General features: G+C 51.6%; 2 protein-coding genes across 3 annotated transcripts in view; both read left to right on the top strand.

Moving 5' to 3' along the window:
* TFAP4 (transcription factor AP-4) overlaps nt 1–4050 on the top strand; it is a 50254-nt gene extending 46204 nt beyond the window's left edge. For both annotated transcript variants that reach the window (XM_034939699.3, XM_034939697.3), the window contains exons 5-7: nt 656–796; nt 1006–1161; nt 2995–4050. In XM_034939699.3, coding sequence (XP_034795590.1) covers nt 656–796; nt 1006–1161; nt 2995–3189 — 492 coding nt within the window. In that variant the 3' untranslated portion in view covers nt 3190–4050. The remainder of the gene's footprint in view (nt 1–655; nt 797–1005; nt 1162–2994) is intronic.
* Nucleotides 4051–4508: 458 nt separating this feature from the next.
* SRL (sarcalumenin) overlaps nt 4509–15178 on the top strand; it is a 69796-nt gene continuing 59126 nt past the window's right edge. The window contains exon 1 of the mRNA XM_055100815.2: nt 4509–14842. Within this exon, the coding sequence (XP_054956790.1) occupies nt 14821–14842 (22 nt within the window). The 5' untranslated portion in view covers nt 4509–14820. The remainder of the gene's footprint in view (nt 14843–15178) is intronic.

Here is a 15178-nt window from a genome sequence, read left to right as displayed (position 1 = left end):
TATAATCCCAGCACTTTGCGGGGCTGAGGTGGGAGGATCACTTGAGCCCAGGAGTTTGAGATCAGCCTGGGAAGCATAGTGAGACCCTGTCTCTACCAAAAAAGATACAAAAATTAGCCAGGTGTGGTGGGGTGTGCCTGTAGTCCCGGCTACTCAGGAGGCTGAGCTGGGAGGATTGCTTGAGCCCAGGAGGTGGAGGCTGCAGTGAGCCATGATTGTGCCACTACACTGCGCCTGAGTGACAGAAGGAGACCATGGCTCAAAAAAAACCAAAAAACAAAAACAAAAAACCACACTGAAGGCCAGGCTGGAGCTGTGGCATCAGGAGGGGTTTTTCAAGGGACGTTTTCCACGGCTTCTCCATGGAAGTGGGAAGTTGAGTCTCATAGTTAACCAAAGGACAGAGAAAGGTGTTCCCGGCAGAGGGAATAGCATAGGCAAAGACTCCGGCAGGAGGGAGCATGGTCCAGTGGAGGCCGAGGTGGGAGGCGAGAGGAGCCAGGGGCTGAAGGGCTCTGGAAAGGCCTCTGGCCTCTGTTGAGGGAGGCCCGCCCCGTGCTAGGGTTTTCAGCAGGAGTGAATGAGCTGCTGTGAGACTGACAGGGCAGGGTGTGCTCCCGGCCTTGGCCCTGAGCCCAGGCTGTCCTGCCTCCAGGTGCGCTCGCTGGAGGCCCACATGTACCCAGAAAAGCTCAAGGTGATTGCACAGCAGGTGCAGCTGCAGCAGCAGCAGGAACAGGTGAGGCTGCTGCACCAGGAGAAGCTGGAGCGGGAACAGCAGCACCTGCGGACCCAGGTGAGCAGGAGGCGCCTGGGAGTGGGCTCTGGGGACCGGGAAGGGGACAGGTGATCTTGAACGGCGGAAGCCTCTCCCTAGGCCACGTCCTCTCTGCTTCTTAATATAAAGGGGGAGAGGCAGTTATACATTGGCCGGCTCTACATGAAAGGGAGGTGGATGGGCCAAGAGAAGCCTTGAGAGAAAGGCTGAGGGCCTCTGTCTTCCAGCTTCTGCCCCCTCCGGCCCCCACCCACCACCCAACGGTGATCGTGCCAGCACCGCCTCCTCCTCCCTCCCACCACATCAATGTCGTCACCATGGGCCCCTCCTCGGTCATCAACTCTGTTTCCACATCCCGGCAAAATCTGGACACCATCGTGCAGGTACCTGAGCTTGAGAAAGGGGCAGCTTGTGGGGATCATACTCCGGGAACAGGCTCTTTAGGGCAGACTAGAAAAGAGGGGCAGAAGCGGAGGAAGATGGTGCTTGTGTGGGAAGGGGTGGAGGGCTGGAAGCCTTGGGGGGCCCCATCCCTGGATCTGCAAGTGGAGAATGTGAGGGCCAGAGATCAGGGCAGGGCCTACCACGCCAGTAGGAGGAGTTGGCCAGGAAGACTGTCCCTTCCCTCAATATGGGGTTTCCGGGGAGGGTCCTTTGCTCCCAGAGCCCCCTGGTTACAGAGTTCCTGCATCCAGCTCTTGGGTTGGTCTGGAACATTGTCTCAGCTCCATCTCCTAGGATGGAGATACAGGTGGCAGGGCTGGTGATAGTTGGGCCTCCTACAGAGGAGGAAGCTCTGTGGGTCAAGCCTGAAGTTACAGTTGCATTCACCCTTGAACAGGGCCCCTTGAGGAGCCCAACATCAGAAATCAGTAAATAAGTAAATAAATAAATAACCAAAAAAGCCAAAACAGGAAAAAAAATCCATCAATCTCCTCGAATTTTAATTGCTCATAAACTTTGCAAATTGTGTAATACAATTAATAACAAAGGCCTTTAATAAGTTAATAGGCAAGCTTTAAAATACATAAACATATGGCCGGGTGTGGTGGCTCACACCTGCAATCCCAGCACTTTGGGAGGCCAAAGTGGGTGGATCACTTGAGGTCAGGAGTTCGAGACCAGCCTGGCCAACATGGTGAAAACCCCATCTCTATTAAAAATACAAAAATTAGCCGGATGTGGTGGCGCACGCCTGTAATCCCAGCTATTTGGGAGGCTGAGGCAGGAGAATCGCTTGAACATGGGAGGTGGAAGTTGCAGTGAGCTGAGATTGCACCACTGCACTCCAGCCTGGGTGACACGGTGAGACTCTTTCTCAAAAAACAAACAAACAAAAACATATGAAAGGTCCATATTATTATTATTTTTTTTTTTGAGATGGAGTTTCGCTCTTATTGCCCAGGCTGGAGTGCAATGGTGCTATCTCGGCTCATCACAACCTCCTCCCAGGTTCAAGTGATTCTCCTGCCTCAGCCTCCCAAGTAGCTGGGATTATAGGCATGTGCCACCACGCCTGGCAAATTTTGTATTTTTAGTAGGCTTCTGGCCTCTGTTGAGGGGCTGGTCTCGAACTCCCGACGTCAGGTGATCCTCCTGTCTTGGCCTCCCAAAGTGTTGGGATTACAGGCGTGAGCCACTGCGCCTGGCTAATACATATAATATAATTTCTAAGCAGCACTGGGACTGTCGTCTTCCCGGAATGGATTTTTCAACTTAACAGAGGGGTTTTGAAAGTTTGTTCCTGGGTCAGGCGTGGTGGCTTATGCCTGTAATCCTGGGACTTTGGGAGGTTGAGGCAGGAAGATTGCCTGAGGTCAGGAGTTCGAGATCAGCTTGGGCAACATAGCAAGAACCCCCTCGTCTCTACCAAAAATACAGAAGTTAGCTGGGGATGGTGGCGCACCCCTGTGGTTCCAGCTACTAGGGAGGGAGCAGTAGGAGGATCGCTGGAGCCCAGGAGTCTGAGGCTGCAGTAAGCTATGATCATGCCACTGCACTCTAGCCTGGGTGATATAGCGAGACCTTGTCTCCAAAAAGAAAAGTAAAAGGAGTTTGTTTTTCCTGTACTCTAGTGGGCCTCCCCTGCTGCTTTGCAAGGCTTATTTCTGGGCTATGTGTTTTGGGGGTGACAGTGGCTGGCTGAGGGCCGCCACTGTCTCCTGGCTGGCCATGTATCCCCGGCCGAGCCTTCTCAGTGGTTCGTCCCTGTCCAGGCAATCCAGCACATCGAGGGCACCCAGGAAAAGCAGGAGCTGGAGGAGGAGCAGCGGCGAGCTGTCATCGTGAAGCCGGTCCGCAGCTGCCCGGAGGCCCCCACCTCTGACACCGCCTCCGACTCCGAGGCCTCAGACAGTGACGCCATGGACCAGAGCCGGGAGGAGCCGTCGGGGGACGGGGAGCTTCCCTGACTACCCCCCCAGCCCTCCTCTCCCTTCTGGGGGCTGGAGGGAGCCGGGGCAGCCACAGGGAGAGACATGGGCGAATGAGTGAGAAATTTTTACAAAATTACGATGTCATTTGGGTCTCTTTTATGACCTCTTTTTCAATACTGTAAATCGACCTTTGAACGAAGCCACTCAACCCGAGGTCCCGGGGCTGGGGTGTCGCAGAGCGTGTGGGAGCATCGGGACCCCAGGGCTGGGCCTCGGCCCCGGGGGCTGGAGGAAGCTGACACGGAGATGCCTGGCCTCTCTCTGCCAAAAAGCATTTTTTCCTTTAAATATGTTTTTTAAGAACAGGGAAAATTAAACAAAACCCCAGGTTATTTCTTCCCTGCCCAGAGCCAGCCTGGGATTGTCAGCCTTCAATCCCCTTTCCCTCCTCTTTTTGGGTTTTCTTCTTTCTCCTTTAAGCACTTACATGGTTGGGGGTAAGACTAGGCTGGGGCGTTCTGGGGGCCCGGAGGCCTCCGTTGCTTCTCGGTTGGGGTTTGCTGCTGCTGTGCCCCCCTCCCCCTTCCCCATCTCGGCACTAGAATTCGCCACTCTCCCACCCCCCCAGCCCCCACCTATGCCTCCAGGTCTCATCTTCCACCCCAAAAATGTCTGTCTCTCTCTTTTTGTTTTGTTTGTTGTTGGTTTTTTATTTCTTTTTGGTTTGCTTTCTGTTTTTGTTTTGTTTTTCTTTTTCTTTTTTCTTTTTTTACAATTTTGAGGTCTTCGTGTTCAAGGAGAAGCTATTATATTTTGTTAAGAAAGTGGGGAGAAAAAAACCAAGAGGCCACCGTGCCTTTGTAAAGAAACAAAATAAAGTTTGTACTTTGTTTTTTAGATTCTGAGTCTCCTGGGTGTGGGCTGGCCTGAAGACCAGGGCAGCGCTACCTCATCTAGAGTAGGGGGGTCCTTGGGCCCCCCAAAGCGGACTGGGTGTGTGTGAGCACAGTTACTCCCTCAGCTTGTGTGTGGTGTTGCGATGAAAAATTGGGGTCCTCAGTTTCCCTGGGATGACCCTGGCTATTCTGTAAAGATGGAAGATGGTGTTGAAGCTGGGGAGTGGCTCTTTGGTGGGCGGCAAGGAGAGAAGGACAACCAAGCCACCGATTCCGAACACCTGGGAAAGGACACAGGTGTTCAGGGGCCCTGCTTGGTCCCTACGCTGTGGTTAATCCCTAGGTTTTGCCACTTCCTGGGCTTCTGTAACTTCTCTGAGCCTCATCCTCTCCTCCCCTAGAAGGGGAACCCCACCCCCCTCCAACCGCACCCCCCCAGCACCCCCCTGCCCCCCCGTGGTGTCGTGTTTAAGTGCTAAGATCCTGGAATTGGTCTGCCAGAGGTCAGTTCCCCCTCTGACAAACCGCTTCCTCTGAGCCTCAATTTCTTCTTCTACAAATTGGCGATAATAACGGCACAAGGACATTGCATCCTATTGGGGATTGGCATGGTCCTTTATTTCGAGACAGAGTCTCTGTCTCCCAGTCTGGAGTGCAGTGGCGTGATCTCGGCTCACTGCAACCTCTATCTCCTGGGTTCAAGCAATCTTCTTGCCTCAGCCTCTCAAGTAGCTGGGACTACAGGAGTGCACCACCATGCCCAGCTAATTTTTGTATTTTTAGTAGAGACAGGGTTTCACCATGTTGACCAGGCTGGTCTTGAACTCCTGACCTCAAGTGATCCGCCTACCTCAGCCTCCCAAAGTTCTGGGATTAAAGGGATGAGCCACCATGCCCGGCTATTTTTAAATTATTATTATTATTTTTTGGTGTGAGATGGGGTCCTGCTCTGTCGCCCAGGCTGCAGTGCAGTGTTTTGATCACAGTTCACTGCATCCTTGACCTCCTGGTCTCAAGTGATCCTCCCACCTCAGCCTCCCTAGTAGCTAGGACTACAGGCCTGTACCACAAAGCCTGGCTAATTTTTTTTTTTTTTTTTTTTTTTTTGAGATGGAGTCTTGCTGTGTCACCCAGGCTGGAATGCAATGGCACGATCTTGGCTCACTGGAACCTCTGCCTCACAGGTTCAAGCGATTCTCCTGCCTCAACCTCCTGAGTAGCTGGGACTACAGGCACCCACCATCATGCCCAGCTAATTTTTGTATTGTTAGTAGAGATGGGGTTTCACCATGTTGGCCAGGCTGGTCTTGAACTCCTGACCTCAGGTGATCCGCCCACCTTGGCCTCCCAAAGTCCTGGGATTACAGGTGTGAGCCACCATGCCTGGCCTGGGCCCGGCTGACTTTTTTGTATTTTATTGTAGAGGCAGGGTTTTGCCATGTTGCCCAGGCTAGGCCATGGTCCTTTAAATCCTTCACTCTTCCGTGACCAGAGATCGATTTACACCGTGGTCCCCTCCTATGCCTCATGCTCACAGTGCTGGGTGCTTGGGGACTGAGGCCAGAGCAGAAGGCAGAATGACAGCTCACCCCACGATGACAGTGGATACGAACTCTTCACAGAAAGGCAGGAGTCTGCAGGTTTTCTTGGAATTTTACAGTGAACAATTCAATGGCACTTCATACATTCACACTGTTACACAGCCTACCTGGTTCCAAAACATGTCTGTCACTCCAAAATGACTCCATGAAGCAGTCACTCCTTCCCCCTCCTCCCAGTCTCCAGCAAACACCTGCTTTCTGGTTTTAATATCTTTTTTAAAAAATTAAAGTAGTTGGCCGGGCGTGGTGGCTCACACCTGTAATCCCAGCACTTTGGGAGGCCGAGGCGGGTGGATCACATGAGGTCAGGAGTTCAAGACCAGCCTGGCCAACATGGTGAATCCCCAACTCTACTAAAATACAAAAATTAGGCTGGGCACAGTAGTGGTTCATGCCTGTAATCCCAGCAGTTTGAGAGGCCGAGGTGGGCGGATCACTTGAGGTCAGGAGTTTGAGACCAGCCTGGCCAACATGGTGGAACCCCGTCTCTACTAAAAATACAAAAATTAGCCTGGCATGGTGGCGAATGCCAGTAACTGTGGTCCCAGCTACTGGTGAGGCTGAGGCAGGAGAATCACTTGCACCCGGGAGGTGGAGGTTGCAGTGAGCTGAGATTGTGCCACTGCACTCCAGCCTGGGTGACAGGGCGACGCTCCATCTTAAAAAAAAAAAAAAAAAAAAAAATTTAAAAAATGAAAGTAGTTACATTTAGTAGAAGTCAGACTTTCTGATATTTGGTTTTGCGTGTTTCCTACACGCAAATGCGTAGTTTCCTACCCACCACTATGATCACGATATGATTAAAAAAAAATAAAACATGCCGGGTGCGGTGGCTCACGCCTGTAATTCCAGCACTTTGGGAGGTCAAGGTGGGCGGATCACCTGAGGTCGGGAGTTCGACAGCAGCCTGACCAACATGGAGAAACCTTGTCTCTACTAAAAATACAAAATTAACTGGGCGTGGTGGCGCATGCCTGTAATCCCAGCTACTCGGGAGGCTAAGGCACGAGAATCGCTTGAACCCAGGAGGCGGAGGTTGCGGTGAGCCGAGATCGCGCCATTGCACTCCAGCCTGGGCAACAAGAGCGAAACTGTCTCAAAAATAAATAAATAGATAAATAATAAAACCAAAGCAAAATAAAAAAATATGAATTAGTTCCTTCATTTCCAATGCTCCCCATGCCTCTTGGTGGTCAACCCAGCCCCTAGGAGCCACTGATCTATGTTGCTATAGTCTTACCTGTGACATGTCATATAAATGGGATAACTCAGCCTTTTGAGCCTGGCTTCTTTGCACTGCAGCCAATTTTCTCTTGCTGAGATTATCCAGCTAAAGTTACATAGGATCTGGCCCGGCACAGCGACCCCTTTCGGCCAGGTGCGAAACGGCAGGCCCGACGGTCCCCACGCAGCTCCTAAGAGGATCAACAGAGGGCGCAGTGCGCCCGGAACGCCCAGCCCCTGCGAAAGCGGAGGCTCCTCTCTCGGTCCCTGCGGGACAGCTCAGTTCTCATAGGCCAGAGGCGTGGCTTGGGGGCGGGCCAGGGGAATCCCACCTCCCCTTGCATGCTCAAGCGCGCCGGGCGATGGTAGGCGGTCTCACCCGCAGGCGGTGGAAGTCAGGGGCGCGGCTGCGGCCCCGCCCCTTCCCGGACTCGCCCCGCCCGTCCCCTCGCCGCGCATGTTCCCAGACGCCTCAGGCCATGGCGCGCGCGCTCCCGCCAGCACGCACGTCTGGCCCCGCCCCCGCGCCTGGCGCGCGCGCGCTCTCACGCACGATCTGCTCCCGGACTCCTTCAGCGCGCTGCCCGCCTGCCCAGGGCCTTCCCGGAGAGCAGGTGACGGCGGCCTCCGGGCACTGAGCTCGCGCTGTCGAAAGGTTCTGGAAGCCGCCGTAAAAACTAATCAAGAAACGGGTGACAGGACTTTTCGTAAGACATTTAATTTTTACCCAAAGTATCCGAAACATTGCCGTGTCAATCTGAGTGCGATGGGAGACTGCCGGCCCCAAGGAGCTGCTCGTCCTTCTGCCGAGTCCCGGGCCAGACCCGCGGAGGAGACCGCCGCGCCGGAGCTCGGACCTGACGTTTTTGTGAAGCACAGGGGGCGTGGGAGGGACCGGATCAATGCGGCACTCAACAAAACCTGTTTTTAAAAGAGTCGTGCTGTGTCGCCCAGGATGGAGTGCAGTGACGCGATCTCGGCTCACTGCAGCCTCCATCTTCCGGGCTCAAGCAAGCCTCCCGCCTCAGCCTCCTGAGTAGCTGGTATTACAGGCACACACCTCCAGCTCGGCTGTTTTAATTTTTTTTTTTTTAGACGTAATTTAGCTCATGTTGACCAGGCTGGAGTGCAGTGGCGCGATCTCGGCTCACCGCAACCCCCGCCTCCCGGGTTCAAGCGATTCTTCCGCCTCAGCCTCCTGAGTAGCTGGGATTGCAGGCATGCGCCACCACGCCCGGCTAATTTTGTACTTATAGTAGAGACGGGGTTTCTCCATGTTGGTCAGGCTGGTCTCGAACTCGCGACCTCAGGTGCTCCGCCCGCCTTGGCCTCCCAAAGTGCTGGGATTACAGGCGTGAGCCACCTCTGCAGGGCCAAAAGCCTTTTATTGGAGTACTGGGTAACACATTCAGAAGAGGGTGCATAGCTTAGGCGCTCCGTGAATTTTCACAAACTGAACATACACCCAGGTAGCCAACACCCCCAGCAAGCCCCAGAATCCCCTCATGCTTGCTTTCTGCCACTATCAAGCAGTTTGCTTTCTTTCAGATTTTTAAGTTTTGAAATAATTATCGAAATGTACAGGGAGAAGTCTGGGTTGGTGGTTCTAACCTGTAGTCTCAGCTACTAGAGAGGCTGAAGGGGGAAGATGGCTTTAGCCCTGGATTTCTAGACTAGCCTGGACAACATAGCAAGACCTCATCTCTATTTGTTTTTGAGACAGAGCCTCGGTTTGTCACCCATGCTGGAGTGCAGTGGACCTCTGCCTCCCGGGTTCAAGTGATTCTTCTGTCTCAGCCTCCCGAGTTATTTGGGATTACAGGTGTGCGCCACCACGCCCAGCTAATTTTTTTGTATTTTTAGTAGAGACGGGTTTCACCATGTTGGCCAGTCTAGTCTTAAACTTCTGACTTCAGGTGATCTGCCCGTCTCGGCCTCCCAAAGTGCTGGGATTACAGACGTCACCCACTGCTCTTGGCCTATCTTTTTTTTTTTTTTTTTTTTTTTAAAGAGATGTATAGGGAGATCACCCAGTATCCCTCAGTGTTAACATCTTGCATAGCTACAGTTAGCATAGAAACCAGGTAATTGACATTGGTACTGTACATGGGACTTACTCAGATTTACACGTTTTTTAATGTTTTATTTGTATGTAGTTCTCTATTCTCTACCATTTTTATGAGAGTTCCAGTTGCCTTGCATTCTCACCAGCACTTATTATTGTCAGATTTATCATTATTTAGGTATTCTGGTAGGTGTATGGTGGAATCTCACCATAGTTTTAATTTCTTCTCTTTTTTTAAAAAATAGGAACAAGGTCTCACCATGCTGCCCAAGCTGGTCTGAAAACTCTTGTCCTCAGGCAGTCCTCCCACCTCGGCCTCCCAAAGATCTGAGATTACAGGCATGAGCCACCACACCTGGCCTTGGTTTTAATTCCTATCACAGTATATTAGTTTTCTCTGTTGTGTATTGATTGATTGAGACAGGGTCTGGCTCTGTTGCCCAGGCTGGAGTGCAGGGGCATGATCCCAGCTCACTGCAACCTCCACCTCTTGGATTCAAGTGATTCTCCCGTCTCAGCCTCCCGAGTAACAGGAACCGCAGGTGTGTGCCAGCACGCCTGGCTAATTTTTTTTTTTTTTTTTTTTTCTTGAGGTGGAGTTTCACTGTTGTTCTCCAGGTTGGAGTGCAGTGGCACAATCTCAGCTCACTGCAACCTCTGCCTCCTGGGTTCAAGTGATTCTCCTGCCTCAGCCTCACGAGTTGTTGGGATTACAGGCGCCCGCCACCACGCCCAGGTAATTTTTGTTTAGTAGAGATGGGGTTTCACCATGTTGGCCTGGCTGGTCTCGAACTCCTGACCTCAGGTGATCCACCCACCTCGGCCTCCCAAAGTTTTGGGATTGCAGGCGTGAGCCACTGCGCCTGGCCTAATTTTTCAATTTTTTGGTGGAGATAGGGTTTCACCATGTTGGCCAGGCTGGAGTTTTGCCTGTTCTAGAACCTTGTATCAGTCATACAACACATAAGTTCTTTTTGTCTAGCTTCTTTTGCTCAACACAATATCTCTGAGATTTATTTATGTTTTTATGTAAACATAAATGTTCATTTTTCTTGCTAAGTACTATTTCATTGTATGAATAGACCACAGTTTGTTTATCCATTCACCTAGTGGTGGACATTTATTTTTATTTATTTATTTATTTATTTATTTTTGAGACAGAGTCTTGCTCTGTCACCCAGGCTGGAGTGCAATAGCTCAATCTCAGCTCACTGCAGCCTCTGCCTCCCAGGTTCAAGCCATTCTCCTGTCTCAGCCTCCCGAGTAGCTGGGATTACAGGCACACAGCACGACACCCTGCTACTTTTTGTATTTTTAGTAGAGACAGGGTTTCACCATGTTGGTCAGGCTGGTCTTAAACTCCTGGCCTCGTGATCCATCCACCTCGGCCTCCCAAAGTGCTGGGATTACAGGCATGAGCCACCGCACCTGGCCCATGGTGGACATTTATGTTGTTTCCAACTTAGGGCTATTATAACTAGATTTTAGTAGCTACCATCCCCCAAATGCATGGTACCAATTTTCTCTCCTACCAACAGCATGTAAGGTGACAGTTCAGGAGAAGTGTCCTAAGCATGTGTCATGGACCCTCTTTGGGGGGTGATTTCTTTGAGGCAGGGCCAGGCATTCTTGGTTCTATGTGGCCTCCCCTGCCCTATTTTTTTTTTTTTTAGATGAAGTTTCACTTTTGTCACCCAGGCTGGAGTACAGTGGTGCTATCCCGGCTCACTGCAACCTCCGCCTCCCGGGTTCAAGCGATTCTCCTGCCTCAGCCTCCCGAGTAACTGGGATTACAGGCATGCACCACCGTGCCCAGCTAATTTTTGTATTATTAGTACAGACAGGATTTTGCCATGTTGGCCAGGCTGGTCTCCAACCCCTGGCCTCAACTGATTCACCTGCCTTGGCCTCCTGAAGTGCTGGTATTATAGGCATAAGCCACCACGCCTGGCTGGTCCCCTACCCTATTTTAAGAGTCTCTATTAGGGATAAACTTCATGGAAAATGTATGTCTGCTCTAAGAATGTTCTCAAGTGTCATTACCTTGCGCTGTATCTGTTTCCTCTTTATGAGGATTCTCAGAAGAAATTCTTGCCGAGTCTCAATAGTTGAAATAATTTCACTCCTCCCAAGCATTTGGTTTGCTCTTATTTTAAGGACACTGAATTGGGCAGGTGGTCAAGTTACACACATGTGAGGGACTGAAATATATGGTGTCATTTTTTCCCGTTAGTCTTACGAATGGTTCCATACTGTGTGCCTTCCTGTTTTTCTTCCACTAGTACTTCCAGTTCGTGCTTTCTTGCTGTATTTTATAGAGAAAGGCCATTTCTATGTCTTTCTGGTACTGGGTGGGTTATAATAAAAACGTGCCTTTGGTGCCATGATTTGGGGGTGTCTTTGGCCGTGCAGCAGAGCGATGCCCCAGCTCTGCTAGATGTTTGAAGGGCTATTGAGTGGAAGAGGGGTCCCTTCCTGTGACCTTGGCCCCGTTATCGGTTGACTAACTGGCCCCAGACCAGTATGTAAAGCACATGCAAATCCTCAGACAGCCTCTTGGAGCCAGCTGGCCATGCTGTCCTCAGCTTCAGATTTTTTTGTGTTTCTGGCTCCACCCTGTTCCCCCGCATCCTAGTCCATCCTCCTGTCCTTTCTTGAACCAGCTGTCTGTCTGTGCTTTCCTCGATGCTGTGTGGCCTTGTAGCATTTGTCATTTTCACTCTGTTGAGTTGTCCGGCTCGGCCTCCCTTGCCCTGCAGGTCCTGGGCAGGGATGGCGTTATATCATCCTCTGCGTTGGTCTCCTTTCTCCTCTTGCCCTGCTGAGTTGCAAGTTTTTTCTGTTGATTGACAAGAACCTGTGCTGACAGAGGAGGGGATAGGACTGGGGGCTGCGGCAGGACCAGCTCTAAATCTGTCAGCTGTAGAAAGGAATGAGTTCCCCAAAGCAGCTCCTCTCACCACACCCCCGACTGAAAAAAAAAGGAGCTGGCCGGGCATGGTGGCTCGTGCCTGTAATCCCAGCACTTTGGGAGGCCAAGGCAGGTGGATCACCCAAGGTCAGGACTTCAAGACCAGCGTGGCCAACATGGCGAAACTCCGTCTCTATTAAAAATAGAAAAATTAGCTGGGCATGGTGGTGCCTGCCTGTAATCCCAGCTACTAGTGGGGCTGAGGCAGGAGGATCGCTTGAACCTGGGAGGTGGAGGTTACAGTGAGCCGAGATCATGCCACTGCACTCCAGCCTGGGCAACAGAGCGAGACTCCATCTCAAAACAACAACAACAACAAAGGCTGGTCGTGGTGGCTCACGCCTGTAATCCTAGTACTTTGGGAGGCGAAGGCGGGCGAATTGCCTGAGCTCAGGAGTTCGAGACTAGCCTGGGCAACACAGTGAAACCCTGTCTCTACCAAAATACAAAAAATCTGTAGTCGCAGCTACTCAGGGGGCTGAGGCAGGAGAATTGCCTGAACTGTGGAGGTGGAGCTTGCAGTGAGCCGAGATCACGCCACTGCACTCCAGCTTGAGTGACAGAGCAAGACTCCGTCTCCAAAAAAATAAATAAATAAAAATAAATTTAAAAAAATTAGGAGCTGAGAATGACAGCTGCAAAGTTGCCTGAATTAGGGGGCCCAAGTCAAGTTTTCCCCAGGATGCCGGCTATCTTGGTGGATGGCCTCAATAAATAGGCAGGTGATTTGTGAAGGTTGAAGGGCTTGCAGCTGCCACACACATCAGCGATTAGTCTTTTGATACACATTTATTATCTCTCCTATTGTCTCCTGCCCCATGGGAGATGTAGACAGTGCTCTGAACATTCTGGTTGCAAAGAGAATTGACAAACTGCTGTTCTCCAGCCTGACCAACATGATGAAACCCCATCTAAAAATACAAAACAATTAGCCGGACTGTAGTGGTGCGCACCTGTAATCGCAGCTACTCAGAAGGCTGAGGCAGGAGAACTGCTTGAATCCAGGAGGTGGAGGTTGCAGTGAGCTGAGATCACGCCATTGCACTCCAGCCTAGGCGACAGAGTGAGTCTCTGTATCTGCTATTCTGTTGTAGGAGAAGGAGATGTCAGGTATAAGGGTTAGCAGGGGGTGGCTTGGTTGCGATCAGGAGAGAGGTGGTGCTCATTCTCCATGGGATCCTTGTGGCGCATGTCCCTGGCTTTTTTTTTTTTTTGGAGATGGAGTCTCACTCTGTCACCCAGGCTGGAGTGCAGAGGCACAGTACTCGGCTTACTCGGCTCTGCCTCCTGGGTTCATGCATTTCTCCTGCCTCAGCCTCCTGAGTAGCTGGGATTACAGGTGTGCACCACCACGCCTGGTATTTTTAGTAGAGATGGGGTTTCTCCACGTTGGCCAGGCTGGTCTCAAACTCCTGACCTCAAGTGCCGCGGTTTGCCACGGTTACCACGGGACTAAACGAAGGGGGACGAACGTAGAAATGAAAACTTAAAACAAAAGAAACTGTTTTAAAGGAAGGGGCCAGGGGAAGAAGAAGACGGCTCCCTGCTTCTAGTGAGCAAGGGCAGCCGCCTTGAGCCTCTACCGCCCTTCATACTCATTTGGTAGAAAGAGCAGGGTGGAGGAGGTAACAATTGGTCAGCTGCTTGATTGATCACAGGTTCACATTATCTCATTACAAGAAACACTTGTGCCTGGGTCGTGACTGCCCTCAGCATTCCTTCTGGGTGGCAGACGCAGTTTGTCAGTTTGCCAACATCTTGCTTTCATGAGAACAGTTTGCTGTTTACTCATATAGCCTCCAGTGGTGCACTGAGTTGATCACGACCCTCACTCTTTCGGCCTGCAACACTCAAGTGATCCACCTGCCTCGGCTGCCCAAAGTGTTGGGATTACAGGCATGAGCCACCGCACCCGGCCTGCTCCTGGCTTTTGGCCGAAAGTTGAGACTTAGAAGTTGGGAGGAGACCTGGAGCACCGTGGCTAGTTCTAGGCCCTACTCTCTTCAGAACAGCAGAGCTGTAGCTCTCTGGTAGTGAGCTCTCTGTTGCTGGGAGTATTCAGAGGCTGGATGGCTGGCTGTTAAGGGATTTCTGCTTGGGTGGGAATTTGGGTCCCTCTAAGACAGATAACCTATGATTTCTAAGATAAATGGGACAGTACTTTCAATGAGGGTTACATGTTAACGCTGGGTCAGTCTTGAGTACAAAATGGATTCAGAGACCTGAGTTGTCATGTTCAATCTGATTTTCCTAGCCCTTTGAGGAACCGTTTGAGGTGTGGCATGATACAGCAAGTCAGCTGCCAAAGAGGGGTTTAGCCACAGGAAGTGCGTGCCCAGAACGGTAAAGGGGCTGTGGCCTTTCTTATCATCTTCACTCCCTGTCCCCACCATCACCTGCTCTTCATGCTTTGTGATAATTCAGTGAGCTCATACTCATGACCTGTGTCCTCCAGCATGTGGGTTACAATTCAATGAAACGTTAAAATATCTACCCCTCCAGCATCTCCCGTGTCCCTCACAGCAGTTCTATGAGGCTGGCTGCCCTGTTTGACAACTGAGGCCCGCATCTTCCCCGGGATTACCGACGTGTGGCTCTGAGCCCTGTCCCAAGGGATTTTCTCCATCAGAGAAGAGGAGCACTTTGAGCTTTGAGAGGAGCAGCCCTCTGCAAGTGAAGTGGAAAAAAAGGAAGCAGGCGAGGAGGCCCATCCAGACCCTCCCCCAAGACCCTTGCTGAAATGGCTGGGATGCGGCGTGCAAGAGCTCTCCTTTCCTTCACAGCCCCTGGCTTTCCAAGAGTCCCTGCCCACCCAGATGCCCGCTGGCGGATGCAGCCTCATCTCAAGGACACTGCTTGCTGGATAAATCCCTCACCACCCTAGAGACAGCCCACGGTCCTGAGACAAGGATGCGGGCCAGGCTTGATGCAGGTAAGCGCCTCCCGCAGAAACCAGTGAGGCCGGAGTTCCAGAGGAAATGATGTAGGGACAGAGGCAGAGGGCCTCCAGGAGGCACCAGCCCCAGAGTCTTCCCTAGAATCAGACTTTAAGCACAAGCAGGAGGGAAAGCACTTGAGCAGTGCCCGTCCCTGCATACCTGGCCTCTGCTGGAACCCATGCAGGGACAGGACACTTCTTTATCAGCAATCCTGTTCCTCTCCTGGGCAGCTTCAACCTGAACATCCTCCTTTACCTTGAGCTAAAATGGGTTTCTTGTCACCCTTGCCCATCAAACCTGGCCTTGCCCTCAGGAACCACACAGGACAA

The sequence above is a fragment of the Pan paniscus genome, chromosome 18 (genome assembly GCF_029289425.2).
Source record: "Pan paniscus chromosome 18, NHGRI_mPanPan1-v2.0_pri, whole genome shotgun sequence".
NCBI lineage: Eukaryota > Metazoa > Chordata > Mammalia > Primates > Hominidae > Pan > Pan paniscus.
Note: the sequence above shows the minus strand (reverse complement) of the source record. Positions and strands in the feature narration are given on the sequence as shown.